General features: G+C 36.1%; 1 protein-coding gene across 5 annotated transcripts in view; it reads left to right on the plus strand.

The window, feature by feature from the left end:
- Nucleotides 1-15,420, plus strand: part of PCMTD1 (protein-L-isoaspartate (D-aspartate) O-methyltransferase domain containing 1) — a 40,879-nt gene that overhangs the window by 22,396 nt on the left and 3,063 nt on the right. For 4 of the 5 annotated variants that reach the window (XM_042029027.1, XM_042029029.1, XM_042029031.1 and 1 more), the window contains exons 4-6: nucleotides 10,947-11,118; nucleotides 11,626-11,646; nucleotides 12,667-12,790. In XM_042029027.1, coding sequence (XP_041884961.1) covers nucleotides 10,947-11,118; nucleotides 11,626-11,646; nucleotides 12,667-12,790 — 317 coding nt within the window. The remainder of the gene's footprint in view (nucleotides 1-10,946; nucleotides 11,119-11,625; nucleotides 11,647-12,666; nucleotides 12,791-15,420) is intronic. The other variant, XM_042029032.1, reaches the window with a different exon arrangement.

The following is a 15,420-nucleotide window of genomic DNA, read 5'->3' on the forward strand; positions in this document are numbered from 1 at the left end:
ACAATTTTTTATTATTTTAAGCTGGCCTGTAAGTGTGTTGGGCATCTCTGCCTCTATGGAAGGGAAAGCAAGGTTCTGGCTAGGGCTGTTCTTTGTAAAGACTTCTTTCCTTGCAGGCAATAAATTTTCCAACAGTGATTGTAAGGTAGCATCTGGAAACGCAGAAGAGCTTTTGACTTACAGGAGGAGTAGCCTAAAAAATTGCACATTCTATACCTCTTTCTTCCCTAGTGGGCAGTAAAGAAAATTCTTGCTGTCTTTTTACCTGTGTAATGTGCTTTATAACTGCCACATTCTTGATTGTTGGCTGAAGCTCAATCCACTTTTTTTCATACCCCTAACTTCAGGAGCTTGTCTGACCACAAGTCTTTCTCTTCATGTTCCTAAGTAACAGAAAAGTACCATCCTAGTGTTACCTGTGTCTGAAGTCAGTTTTGGAGTTCTGATACTGGTTAGATTATTTTAGTACTGTGTTAACCCAGTAAAATAAATAAAATCATGTAGGAGAAAACGCCTATGTTTCATTACTATTGTGTTAATTTTAATACAAGCATTTATGTCGGCTGAGGTTAATCTATAACGCAAGCTAGAACAAATAAAAATGAATTCAGTGAGGAGCTTTATGATGCAATTTATGGGTCTTAAAAAATGTGAAATATGGTCATTTTTGATCAATCCTAATACTGCATTATTGGCTCTATTAAGTTGGATGTATCTGCTAGCTAGTGAATTCCTGCACATACCTGTACTTGTGCGTTACTGTAGGTGTCTGTACAAGACATACAAAAAAGCTGGTTTTGCTTGGAATGTCTTTCCAACCAGGTGATAGGTTTATATACAGAAATTAAAGGAGATTGGGGTAGCAATGTTTTCTCATTGTTGAAGCAAAATTTGATTAGGATGGTTTAGTAAACGAATAGCAGAACACTGGGGGGGGCTGGTTACACTTTAAAACATGCAAGAACTTGAGACAAGCAAAACAAAACTGTTAAACAATGCAAGCAAATGTTAGTGTTATATGTGTATTGTGTTTCAAAGAAATAAGACTCTCACCAGCATAACAAAAATTATACTTTTATGAAAGTGCTTTTTGATAGAAATCTGCTGTAATAGCTGCAGTGCAGCTGATACAATAGTGGTTGCCTGGTTGGATTTTGTGTTTTGGGGGGAATTTCCAAGTTGTCTGCATAGCTGATTCTGGCTGACTGCTTTCTTTGTAAATATTCTGTATTTTACTGTATTTAATGAAGATGATGTGTGGTTTTTTCTGTGGTAGGGTTCTTTAGTATTTGTTTCTACTGTAAGTATTAATATAATATACTGAATTTTAAGCAGACTCTCAAAGTAATGTTCTCTGACTCAGTAAGTCTGGTTTTGATTCTTGTTTCAGTAACTTTTTCCTGCATCTTCATTTATAAATGAAAGATTTTTACCCAGAGTTATGGGACTGTGGCATCTGAACTTAACTATTGCTTTGGTCAGCTCAGTATTTGGCTGAAAGACCATCCAGGGAAGAGGTGTGTGGTATCTGTCTGCTGCTGAGCACTGGTGTATACTGAGCAGGAGGTCTCACTGTTTGAAAACAGATTATATGGCAGACTGGTATGAATGAAGTCACTGTCTCAGTGAATGTGTGCGTGAAAAATAACTTTCACTTGACCAGCAGCCTCTAACAAGGCACCCAGAGGACATAAGGAGCACAGAGACCACAATGTGTGTTCCTGGCACTAATGGAGTTATGTGAATGGGAAATTCAGTAAAGCTTTGCTTTGCCACTTCCCTGCATTCTGTCTTTAGTGTATCAAGTTCTACAGTCTGGTCTGACTGTTCTAAGCATTCTGCTTTTGAAACAAAAAACACGATTTTAAATTTATGGGTAGGTACCTGGAGAGCTTCAGCATGGATAAAGTGTAAATAAACACTTTGTTCCTTTGCTTGGACCAATAGGCCCTTGGTTTTGCATCTGACTTTTGTGTGTAGCTGGGTCATGATGGTTTAGGTGGGTTCTTGCCTAATAAAACAAGATAGAATATTGCTTTGATGCTGTTTGTATGGGAGAATGTTCCAGTGCTGTGTGATACACTATAACTTGCTTTTTTGATTCCTGGTACTAATGTTGTTGAAGTACAATTAAAAATTTGCTTTTCTATGATTCAGGTAAGGTACTTCACCAGAGACCTGATACTATATAATATAAAGTTATCATGTCCAGAAGGATTTGAGACTCTCTCTCAGACTAAAGGGAGGGTTGTCTATCTGTGGTAGCTGGTCTTATCTCAGTTTTGGCTTCTGGAACTGTTCATTGGAAGAAGACTTCTCAGATACCTGTTTTAAGAAAGGCAAATAATTCCAGTAATTACTTGTATCTGTATCCATATCCCACCAATCTATAAAAACAGTGTTCCTCTAAATGGAGGTGGAGTTGTGCATTCTGAAAGATAAAGTGTGCCTTCATTTACTTGATGATATATGTTTGCCAGTAAAAGCAAAGGAGAAGTTTTTTCTTGAAAACATCTGAAAGTGTCATGATGGTTGAGGTACAAAGATTTTAGGTATAGACTAAAGAAAACTCTTCTAGTCTGAAATGTATGTAAGGCTCTCTTTCATTCTTGAAACCTTCAGAGAATGCATGCCAATTAAGGGGAAAAGAATCATTCCTTAAGAAGGCACTATCTAAAACACGTATGTTCAAGTACCAGGCCCCGCTTCACCTGTTTATTGAAGGGGAATGTGTTGTCTTTTCTGCTCCCATTCAACTTCTAGACCTAGAATATCCAGCTCGGAGAGAGAGCCAAAGGGCAAGGCTAGGTTGCCCATCTTCTAGCACCTTATCAAAACCCAAACCTGGGTAAGCTGGTGAAGTCCCTGCTGTGAAAGAAAATCACCAACCCTTCTCAGGATCAAAAGAAACCACTTCAATGGTAAGTGACAAGAACCCTAGTACTAATTCTGGGATAACTGTTATGGGTGAAACTTCTTCCTGAAGTCCTGTAGTAGATTGTGTTGGCATTGAAGAATAGTAAAGAACGTCTTCCATCAGAGTATTTTTCTTCATTGAAATGGACTCTAAAGGCTCACTTTGTAAATTAAAGTAGATTTGAAAGGCAAGTCCCTTAGTGTACACACAAAGGAGAATAAAGCTCCTTCTTGCTGGTCAGCTGGCTAGTGACTGCAGTAAAAATGTAAGCAGGAACAGCGAATTGTCTCCAAAACTTACTGATGGCTTTCTCAGTTTAAATCTTACTGATAACTTAATTTCAGATAGTGTAAATAATGTTTTTTTAGTGGTGAGTTCGTTCTTGTTGAGATTTAGTCTAATCAGAGCAACACAGGTAGTGGGGTTCTTGATGCCAGAGATTATGTTAAAGAAAAGGGAAGGAAAACAGGGGTTTGAAACATAGCCTTTCTTTTTTATTTAGGGATATGAGGGAAATACTACTTCTCATTCTTTTATCTTGTAAACCAGAAGGCTCCAAAGACAATTGAATCTCCTCTTACCTGGGGAGGAACTAAACCTGCATTTTCCAAGTATTTTATAGTAACAAAAATATATATTCTTGCCTGTAGAAAAACAAATAAAATACCTTTTAGAAATAAATCCCATGATGGACACTGCCTTTCTTTGGAAATCTTTTATGTCTACAAGTTTGGTAGTACTTAAATTTTTTCTTACAATAAAACAAGTGATGACAGTACTTGGTGTGTGGCTCCTATAAAAGCTGTTGTTTCACAGAAATCCACAGTAGAAAATATGACTTCTTCAACCTATAAAGTCATTTTCTGCTTCAGTAAAAATAGAAGGAAAATACTTTTCTAGTTTTTTTTTTAACAGACAAATCTTTCTGTAGACTTTTTCCGTGGGTATATTAGGGCCATGATAATAAACTGAACTGACAAAATTTTTTTTTGCTTCCCTATGCTTGTTCACTTTTCTTAAAATTCTCTGTGGAATTGATAAAAAGTACTCCTTCAGTAGTATTTTCAATTTACTACCAAAGTTTAGATATAATATAGTGAAGTTGTGTTATTGAGGTTAAATTTTATAAATCAGTGTTGAAGGAAGAGTATCATTAGTCCATAAGTATTTTTAAGAACCAGTATTGGACTTTTTTTTCAGGAATGTTTGAATAATGTGCTTTGAACCACTCAATGAAACTGATGAGAATATCAGAAATTATGAACAAGATAGCTAAGGAGCAAGACAGTTTTAGTCAGACATGAAAAATGACAAATACAAGTGAGGTAGAGAGATTCTCACTATCCCTACAGCATTGCCTGGAAGCTGAAAAAATGTTCAAAGCAACATTACTGAATAGAAATTTTGCCAGCATCGCTTTTGGCTATTACTGTTCTAATTGGGTGCAAGGGACTTAAAATGAAGTCAACAATGGGAGCTTTTCAAAGATGTAATGTTTTAATCTGTTTGTTTTCTAGTATTTCTAGTATACATGCAAAAGGTATCAACAATACTAGTAGGTGAAAAATGTGTAACTTTTCAGCAAAACATGCTAGAAATACATAAATATACATTTATACAGAGCCAAAGACTAGTTCAAAAAGCTTGGAAAAATACTTAAAAGAGATGCAATGAACAGTGGAGAAAGAAATAGAGAAAAGGTGATAGAGGAATAGAGGAAAGAGCTTGCCATCTTGTCCTGATATTGCCCCACTTCACGGGAAAAGAATTAACAGTCTTCAAACATTGTTTACCTTTGTATCTGACTGGTGTTAGCTCTAGAGCATTTTTGCAGTCAACTAAAATGAGAGAGACTGAGTCATAGAAATCAAAAGCTATTTCATTAATCTGCTTTATGTTCTTGTGGCATGTTATATCACATAAAGCTGTGTGAATATTAACCTTCATCTGTTGTTTTCAAAGAAGAAAAGTTTTAAAACCTGAAAAATTGACTAAATGATTTGAAAACTTCTTCAAAGCTTTTTTCAGTGAATACATTAGTGTTTAAACACTAGGTTCTCGGAATGCTTGGAGTAAGGTTACTGATTTAGGAAATACTTGTTTGATATAGGAAAAGCTCTGAGATTGTATTCTTAATTCAACTGGACAAAGAAGCCACACCTTTCTAGGTTAAATGATGTGTAGCTTTTCAGTCTGTGTCTTCAAATCAGTATGGGAACTCAGTCTGCAACTGCTGTAGCTTCATACACCAGTTTTTGGGTTTGTTTCTCTTCACCAGCAAATGTGCCAGTACTGGTGGGGGTTTTATTTCCTTCTTTCCTCTCTTTCTCTACCATCCTGAGGAGTCCATTTTTGGAAAGTATGGCTAGCAGTATATTAGAGCTAGGACAAAAGTGCATAAGTATAGGACAAATGTAAGTGTTACTTCCTCATCACATTAAGCAAAATTGTTTAATGTTTTATCACTTATTTTCAGACTCAACACATTTTGCAGATTCATTTCAATGTCTGGTTATTAATGTATTTGATGGTTTAAGAGTAGTTTGATAGAAAGCTAATTCCATGAGTTCTTATGCTGGATTTACTATTCTGTTATGAAATATTTATTAAGATATGTTACGTTTTGGGGGTTTTTTCCCCACAAAGACTTGAGTGAAATTCTTTCTACTAATGTCATGTCACTGTAGTTCAAATGACAAATGTTAACAACTTGCCAACCTTTTCTTATACATTATTAAAATAGAACGGTGGTCCTTTGTGCCCTAAATTCAAATAAATTTAAATAAATTTCCCATTAGAAGGGAATTACTTAAAGCAGTTCGGTGGTACTGAATGTGAATTCAGGCTTTTCAGACGTTTGAGTTGACCAACTAAAGGAAATGTGTGGATTGGAAAACAGCATACTAAATTCATGCTGACATGGATTTTCTTTCTCTAAGGGCTGTGAACAGTAAGCTGAGAGAGATGAGTGTGTTAGTAAATATGGGGATAGGCGGAAGTGTACTGTCAGATGATATTCTGATGTGAATGTAGTAGTTAGGAGGTGTAAAATGTACCTGGAGTGGTGCTGGTTTTAAGAACTAAATAATTCTTCTCTTAGCAAAAACAGTTTTAAGTGGTTCCCCAATATTGCTTTTTTTAAACATCTCATAACATGTTTTACTGTTTCCTTCAGATACAAATCTGTGGATGCTGGCAGGTTTTTTTCCTTCAAATAACTTGTTATTTTTCTCTCCAATTTTATTGAACTTGTTTTTTTTTTTTTTTCTTTTTAAATCAAGTATGTTTACCATTTAAAGCAACAAAAAGGGAGACAATCCATACCTCCTTGCACCTAGTCTCATCTTCACGAGACATCAGCATAACATCCTGCATTCATGGAGGTTGTATAGGTAGAAGAGCTTAGCCCAAGAAGTGTCCTGTACATATTCAGAGCTGGAAGTAATTAAAGGTAGGGTTCACGGGTGGGTATCATATTAGGACTAACCAGTGAATCCCCTTGTAAAAAAATCCCTGCTGTTAGCGTGAGTTAGTGCTATACTCTCTTGTTTTTTTAATTAGTATTTTGCTATGACACATACACTAGATTGGTGGATATGGATACAAGAGCAACAAACTTTACCTTAGTTCTTTGCTGTAAATGTTTTAAATGGCTGTTTATTTTATTATAGTAGTAATACTTTGCTGTGTTGATATCTATAGGGAATCTGACTTTAAAACATGGGCAGTTACAATCTATTACTTGATCATTTTCTTAAGTTTCTGCAGCAGAGGCAAAAACTCACTTTAAATTCTACAGATTTTTTTTTTTTTTTTTAGCTGGAGAAAAAGTACCTTGGCTATGTTGAGTGCAAACTTGAAATGCCTATCCCATGCAAAAGTCTTACATGCTTGAAACTGCGTGGTTATCTTGGGCCATTGCTTCATGTGATCTGTGTGTGCTTAAATTTATTCTGTGGCAAGTGTTTGTTTAATCAGAGATTTTCTGTTGCTATTTTATTTGTAATGGGAACTCTTAATTTCTGTGTTCTTGGCTGTTGGTTCTCTTGTAATCAAGATAGCCAGATTCCACTGAAGGACCGGAAGTGACTGAACCTTTCCAGATAGTTACAGAACTTTTTTCCCTTCTTTTTGTTACCTGATGTGTGAAATAAGAGGTTTTCTTCATTTTACCAATATAATGCTCTGTAAAGCCACCCTGGCCACGTGGTAGAGGTAAACAAACAGTAAAGAACATGGCATTTCTTAGTTCCATTTCAGCTTGGAAATAAACAAAGTATTAAAGTGAAATATTAGCTGTTCTTGATAGTTACCTTGCATGTTTTTCAATACTGCACGTTAAAGCAATAAACAATTTTATTTTCGTCAATATTAATAAAAGATAGCTCCATGTAACACAAAATGAAATGTAATATCTGGTCTGTTTTGATACCCCAGATGCAGTAGGAATCAAAGAAACTTTTTGGATGTAGTGACAATTAGTACTAGAAGAATTTGGGTTTGATTGTTTTAAAATGGAACTTGACCTAATATGGTTGGTACTACTTTCCTAATGTAAGACTAACATGCTTGTGTTGCTCTTGGTAGGTACTCTTAATACTGAGTACTTCCTTGTATTTGTAGAACCTTTGTATTTAAATTTTAAGTAATTTTGTGATCAATTGATGGGGTCTCATACACTTGAGTAAAACCAATCTAAACTTCACTCTTTTTGAAAATTACTTAGGCAAGTTAGTAGAAACAATTTTCAGAATTATACTTCAGCCTGTGTTCGAAGGTCATCTCAAATTACTAGATTGGATAAGTACAAGAAAATGGTACATACCTTTATCAGCTCTTTCTCATTCAGAGGTGTGTGTATATAATTGTGAAATCGAAATAATTTCAAGATTCGGGGATCTAGGAAAGAGTCTTGCCACATCACTAGTGAGATCTATGTTACATGGGAGTGTGGAGGAACCAGATTCACTGTTCTACAACTTAACTAGTCCGTGAAAAGTCCATGGTGCTGTTCTAAGTAGGAATGCAGTATGCTTTTCTTGTATTTCTGGTATATCTGGTATGAGTCACTGCTCAAACCGTAACACGTGAAGCAGTTACTTTAGAATAATTTCATGAGAAGCACGAATGAGGGAATTGGCTTTTGAACAGGCATGTTGCTGTTACCAGAGACAGTTGATCACCTTTTCCTCCCATTTCTTCTACCTACTTTTACCTTTCTGGATAACAGGGAACTACATGTGGCAGTTCCTGAACTAGCAGCACAGCAGCAGCTAGCACACCAATTCAGGCCAGCTGGGGGTGAGCATGGCATGGCCAGGTGAGCTGATTAGACTTCATTTTTTATCTGACATGGATTAAAGAGGTGTCTTCAGAATTTACATGTAACCTAGTCCATAAAGTGTTTAGTTTTGCTGTGGGAAATGAGTGTCAGGAAGACCAGCCACTGACAGACTGGGTTGAAACTAGCTGAAAAACTATATAGAGGAAGACAGTATTTTTTGAAGCAAATGGAATAATAAATGAACAGCTGTTTTGGTCATGAGCTTTGTGTGTTCACAAAACTCTGCTAATAGCATGGAGGGAGCACAGTCCCGCTAATTTAAGGTGCCTATAGACAGAGTTGGTCTCTAGTGCTTAACCCATTTCACTCTTATAAATGCATTAAGAAGTTGCTTCTGTGTCTTTATTTGCACTTTGTGCCGTTCTGGTTACAAGCCCTGGAGCTAAATGACAAATTATCTTCAGATTTTACTGTATTAGTGAAGACTGCTGTGGATTTTTGTCCTCAGCTCCTGTATAGAGTATTTTGTGTCTGGGGAATGTTCCGTGGGGTTTTGTTGTGTCTTGTATTTCTTGGACAGTTTGGTGTTCCTCCTTGTTTTAAGAGGCTGTGATCAGTGTATTCTTGAGCTTTTAAGGTGCTTTCTGGTAGAGGAAACAGGATTATCTGGTAATAAATTTGGTGGGTTTTAGAAGAGCGTTCTGAGAAGTTGTAAAAGCTGTGTGGGCAGGCAGGCAGGGAGGCTTGTCTTCATTTTTCTATAACTAACCAGGGACTGTGTCAAGATTTAAAACTGCATTTTGGAAAAGTACCATATTCATTCTCTCCCTGTCCCCTCTCCCTTCCTCCTTTACTTTTTAAATCCACAAAAGTACTTTGCTCAAACTTTCAAATTAAATTGATGCGGTAAAGTTTAATTTAAACTGTAGACAACCTGAAATGAAAACTATAGCATAAACTGCCTGATTGACCTGTATGTGGAATGTAGAAAATGTAGAACATGATAGCACAAGTGCTTACAAAATGAGATTTGCTTCTTCAGCACATTGATCAGTGCCTTGGATTTAATTTTTTTCCCAGCATTTAACCTTGTCTAATGTATTTCTAGATCTTTCTGTGTTAGTCTGGAATTATTTCAACCACAGTTCAGGCCGGTCTAGCTTCACCTTCCCAGTTGTGTGCAACAAGGTAGTTTATCCCTACTCCCCTTCCATCCTGTTTTTTTCTCTTTAATTGACCAGTGTTGTTTGTAGTTTTCTTTTTTTTTCCCCCCATCTGGGTTTGGAAGCGACAACGTGGACTGTTGACCGCAAGAAGTACATGAGAGAGAGCCATTCGGTAGTTTTTAAAAGATTCTGGGTCTCTCTGGACTAATCAAAGGAAGAAGCATTGGAGTATTTTCAAGATCAAGCATCCTATCTTGGAGGAAAAAATATACTTCTAGGAAAAACTTCAATTTCCTGATTTGCTAATGGCAGCCCTCTAGATCAGAAAGTCAGCTAACCCTTACAGGCTTCATCCCTAAGCAGTGAAAGCTGCCAATTTTACTGTAACTGAACAAAATACTGATTTGAATGTTGTCAGGTGGTGTACTGGGATTTGCTAATGGTAGCCAAGCAAAAAGAAAAATTACTTTCCATTGACAGCTGTAATGTTGATAAAATGGCCACATGTATTTGAAGTTTTCAGAAAAATCATTCCTTCTGGATGATGTTTGAGATGCACTGGACTTTAATACTGCCAGATGAAGTTTATGAACTTCTTGTTGCAACGACAAGGGTGTTAGGTTTTATGTAATATTTTTTTCAAAGAAAATCATAAATCCTTTCTATGAGCTACTTTGTAACCTCTCTTCTTAAATATAAAGTGCCTGGGGAAAATGTACAGCTATTCACGCAAGGAATTTTTTTACAAAATGGTAAATTTTGTTATGGTGTTAACAGCTGAAGCAGTAACATGCTTCAGAGATTTAAAAAATGTCAGAAAATAACAGTGTTATGGAGAATATATGAAGCTTTAGCAATAAAGTACTGCCCTGTACATTTTTCATTGGGTATTCCATGCAGTGAGAGAGAACACTTACAGTCCTTGCAACTTGTGTTATAAATTTAGGTCCACTAAAATGCAGTTGTGTAACTTTCATTTGCGGATGAAAATGAGATGTTTCTGAGATAATGAATCTTTATTTTTTTGTCTTGCTTTGCGTGTGTCAAAAAAATGTCAGACTTTTCCATTGAATTCCTTTTGGGGGAAAGTGGATTGGGCTCAAGGTGGAAAATCGGGAGGTAGAGAAAAATGAGTCTTTAAAAAAACCCTAACTTAGAGAAAATGGAGGGGAGCTACTGGGAAATGAAACTTTTCAATGTTTAGTCAACAGCCTGGGGTATCACTCATTGTTGATAAACATACTGTTTTAGTGGCACTTGTACCATATGTCTTAAGATTTCTTTGGATGAATCTACTTGCTTGTAGTGAGGAAGATGATGTTTCTAAGCTTTCTCTGTTTTGCATAGTACATAATTATAACTGCTTAAGAGTTTTTCTTCAGTGGTCCCTGATGTGGCAGAAAAAAACCAGATTACTTTCAAAGTAATGTCTTAATACAGACTTCTAAGTTGTGTATGTTAATCTTTCTTCATGATATAAGGGAAGATATGAAATACATTTTTCTGTCTTTATCTGGATTTTCTTAAAAATCCTAATTTGAAATGTGTCCTCTCTTTCTTTTTTTCTTCTTCCCCTTAGATTTGAGTTCTGTGAACCTGCCTTTGTGGTCGGTAATTGTTTGGAAATAGCTTCAGACAGCCATCAATATGACCGGATTTACTGTGGAGCTGGAGTCCAGAAAGACCATGAAAACTACATGAAAATTTTATTGAAAGTTGGAGGCATTTTAGTAATGCCTATAGAAGATCAGGTGACTTAGTGACAACTTCCCCTTTTTATCTTCTAGTATGATAAATATGTAATTTAATTTATGCTTTGGAATATATATTTGACTAAGTTAATATTCAACTAACGATACCTTGATTTGGTGTATTGTTGCAATTAAGCAGATACTGATCTTTTTAATGAAGTCTTGAACCTTTTTCCCTTAAATTTGTAGGAAGGCATCAATAACATGCTTTTAACAGTCTGTTTCTTACTATCTCCTGTGTGTTATACCGCCCGAGAACTGCTTTGAAATCTCATGCCACACAGACATTTTCAGTCAGTATTTCAAAACAAAGAAACTAGGAGAATTGATTTCAAAGAATACAAAATAACTGTGATTAGTGGGACATTGTGAGGGGAGGAAAAAAATGAAGGGAAAATACTACTTCATTCCCAGCAGTTTTCAGTGTTGCTTTTCCATGTTGCATTTAACAGACAGGGGCATATTATTTTAATAATGCTTCGCACTTTTATCACTTTTCATCCTTAGACCTCAAAAGGCTTCTCAATGGTAAGTATTATTCTCCCTGTTTTACTTATAGGGAAATTGAGAAAAGTACATCGTGTGACTTAAGTTGATGTTGTCCTAAATACAGATAATTACTAAAGTGCTTGTTGATAAGCATGTTAATTACTTTACTTTCAAAAAAGAATTCTCACATTATCTACCTGCTTTCTTAAAATACCAAAGGGATTTAAGCATAGCCTCCATGATTCAGTTCCTGGAGTTTCATTAAAAATTTCATTATTTATTCAACTAAGATACTGTCAGTTGAAATTGATGGAATCCAACTTAAAAGTAGTCACAATTTAAGAGAGAAATTGTGACTATTTTTACCTTACATAAAAGGTACATAGGGGCTTAGAGCATGTAAAGTATGAGGAGTAGCTATAAGATCTGAGATAATCTATCTTGCAGAAAAACAATGAAGAAATGTTTGATTCTTATTGTCTTCCTGAAGGGGTGGAGAATTTACTTGATAGACAGGAGTCCAAGTCTCCTCACAGGTGCACAGCATACTGAAAGAGTGTTACAAATTGGCAGTAAGGGAGCTTTCTGCCTGCAAATAAAGAAAACAGTTTTTCATAGTAAGAATGGTTGAACACTACAGCAGGTTGCCTAGACAGGTGGGAATCTCAGTCCTAGATCTTTTTTCACTTAATTGGAAAACCTTCTAATTTTACTTTGAAGTTGGCCCTGTTCAAGGAAGAGGTAGGACTCCAGAGGTTGCTTCTGATCTAAAGTGTTCTTTGATCTTCTGGAAAAATGAGAAAAAACGAAACTTACCTTAGTTTTTACCTTAGGGCCTTAGTTTTCCAGCTGCATCTCTTCCCGTTACCAAAAAGCCTTATTCAGTACTCCAGTGACCAAGTGATAGCAAGGATTATCAAAGTTCTTTCTGTTGATAAAACAGCCTTAATTTATTAATTTTGAAGCAAAACAAAATAGCAGTGTGTTTGAACACCAATCTGAATAGGACTGAGTATGACAAAATTGTAACCACTGATTTATTTTGGTTTTGTTTTGCAGCTAACACAGATCTTGAGAACAGGACAGAACACATGGGAAAGTAAGAATATCCTTGCTGTTTCATTTGCTCCACTAGTGCAACCAAACAGGAATGACAACGGCAAACATGACACTGTAGGACTGCGTAAGTTTGTGTTCCCTCCCTTTGGCTTGAAGCGATGTTACAGTGCATGATGTTGGAGGTCTGGAAGTTGAGAGGCTGTGGTGTAGAGACATTCCATTTAGCAAAGCAGTAGCTCACTGATCTGTTTTTGTGCTCCTGGTGCATGGTTTGTGTTGCTTCACAGTTAATATTCTGAATTTAAGTGATAGAATGTTTCTACCTTGTTTTTCTGGCCGCCTTTTCCTTTTAGGTTCAGCTTCTCTGTTACAGCAGTATAGATAAAATAGGCAGCTACTATTAGGTCCCTCATAGTGCTAACTTTCTCATGATCTACCAGAGAAAACTTTTTTTCTCTCCCCTCTGAAATGGAAGGAAGAGTCTAAACTGGGGCTGTGGTATGACAGAGTATTAATAAGCCCGAGTGTGCTTTTATGTCTGTCTGCAATGGTTATAGTCATACCTAGCTGTTTGTTATTAGTCATCAGGATTGGCTTTGTAGCTGCAATGCTTTGAGCAGAGGTAGTAAAGGTAATTAGAAAGTCTTTGGAAGTCCGCCTGTTGCCAGGATGGTAAGATAGGATGATAACAGGGAAGGACAAAAAGCTGATAGAGAAAAGCATAGAGTTGAAATTTTCTGTCAGAGTAGTCAGGGCTGGGAGAAGAATAATACAGAGCTTCCCTAGCACATGGGAAATTAAATAAACCAACAAAGAGCCTAAAAGATAACATCTTTTCTCTCCTCTTTTGATCTGTTAACAAGTAACTAAAGAGAACTGTCCCCTTTGTATGTTTCAAGTGCAAGTGTTTTAACTGTGTAAGCCCTTCAGGAGTCCAATCAGCTTGCATTGCCTGTAACTGCTGATCTGGCTTTTAATTTTGAGTGTTTGTGAGCTTGTTATGATAGGTACATTTACATTGTTTTATACAAAGTATAGAAGAGAATTCCCTTTATGTAATCTGTTCCTTTGCAGAAATAATTAATTTTGGTTGGTTGAACACTTGTTTCAAGCCCTCAGAAATCATTTCCTGAAATTAATTTACTAATACAAGATTATTTTTTCCTCCATTCCGTCCATAATAGGTTGTAACATATCTAGCAATGAAATACAGAGGTGGATAGTTAAACTTTACAATGATTTTATACAGTCTAAATCCCTAGAACAAAAGAGGATTTTCTATCAACATTCCTAAATTTTCAGAATGAGGATTGCGGACTGTGGACATTCAGAGCTGAATGCTAGTACAAGAAAGGTGTTTCCTGTGCTACAATTTCAAAATGACTTTTTAGTGAGAAGAGGAAAAAAATAAGCAAATGTGGTACTGTTCGAACTATTTAAAATAAAAAAGTGTTGGGAGACTTGAAGTTGCACTGTAAAATGAGATCAGAGAGATAAGCTTCTTTCCACAGCTCAGGCTGATCTGGTTTTATTTTGAAACTTAAAACATTTGCGTGGGTGTGCTGGGTGTACGTGGAAGAGGTCGGGGGTGTAAAAAGCTTAAGAAATAAAATTTTTAGGTAATTTCTCTTTTATAATAACATTGTCTATTTGTTTCAAATCCAAAGGCCTATAATTTATCTTAAAAGTTCAAAGTAGTCTAGTGAAAATGCTCCTTCTGTAAACTTTAGCCAGTGGTTGCAAATGTCATTACGAAGTAAACATGGAGTCTATGCCATACTTTGGACAACCCTTGAATGCCTTCTGACATATATGTAGTGTTTATATATAACTAAAATAACTCTCATACGTAAAATATCTGTCAGCCATGCTCAAAGTAGAGTCTTTTTTCCTGTAGAAAACTACAGAGGTGGTGTTAAAAGGTTTATCAATGTTTATCATTGTTTTATCAATGTAATTGGTTAGGATGCAGTTCACTGGTAGTAGGTAATTGGAAATACATGCACATTAAATATCCAAAATTTTGCATCCTGTTCCTCTTATTAAAAAATGCTTGCTTTTGTTATAATTGGCATACAATCTGCAATCATGGTTTGTTTCACCTGAACTTATAAACCTGTTCTGGATGGTTAGCTAGGGTTGTTGTTGAATTTTGAACTTTGAGCTGATTTTATACTAAAGAAATGAGACACTTTTTCAGCGCGCGCCCGCGCGCCCCTTTCTTTGGCATGACCTGAAATCAGTATTGTCAGTCTTAACATCCTTTCTGTCTCAGATAAATTAATTAGTGTGCAACTGAAGTCATTGTATGTGACAATAGATCTTGTTTCAACTACATTGGGAGCTTTTTTAGCTGAACAAATTTTCTGGAAGTGTAATTTTTGAAATTACTTCTTTACTAACTTGCTCTAGTCCCCATTACGTGTAGGGTATTTTGTACAGGAAGGAAAGTGACAAGTAAGAAAGTTAAACAAGCTTTAGCTGTGGTTGGTGTGCTTTTTTTGGTTTTGTTTTCCTTGGAATTAGCCATCCATAGCTCATCTAGGGCAGGTGTCGAGTTACCAAGCAGTATTTTATCACCTGCCTGTCATTGGAAAACATAAAGTTTTGGCTTTTTCTTGCTTGTTGGTTTGGGGTTTTTTCCCCTTAGGACTTGAATAATTTTAATTCCTCTTCTGCAAAGATATAGGTGGCTTATCTGGTTGGTCACCTGTGAATTAGACATGTCTTTCCCTCATCAGTTAGATTCAGTAG

This window comes from Corvus kubaryi, unplaced genomic scaffold (genome assembly GCF_017639235.1).
Source record: "Corvus kubaryi isolate FWS band 111438036 unplaced genomic scaffold, C.kubaryi_AGA036_p1.0 37312, whole genome shotgun sequence".
Taxonomy (NCBI): Eukaryota; Metazoa; Chordata; class Aves; order Passeriformes; family Corvidae; genus Corvus; species Corvus kubaryi.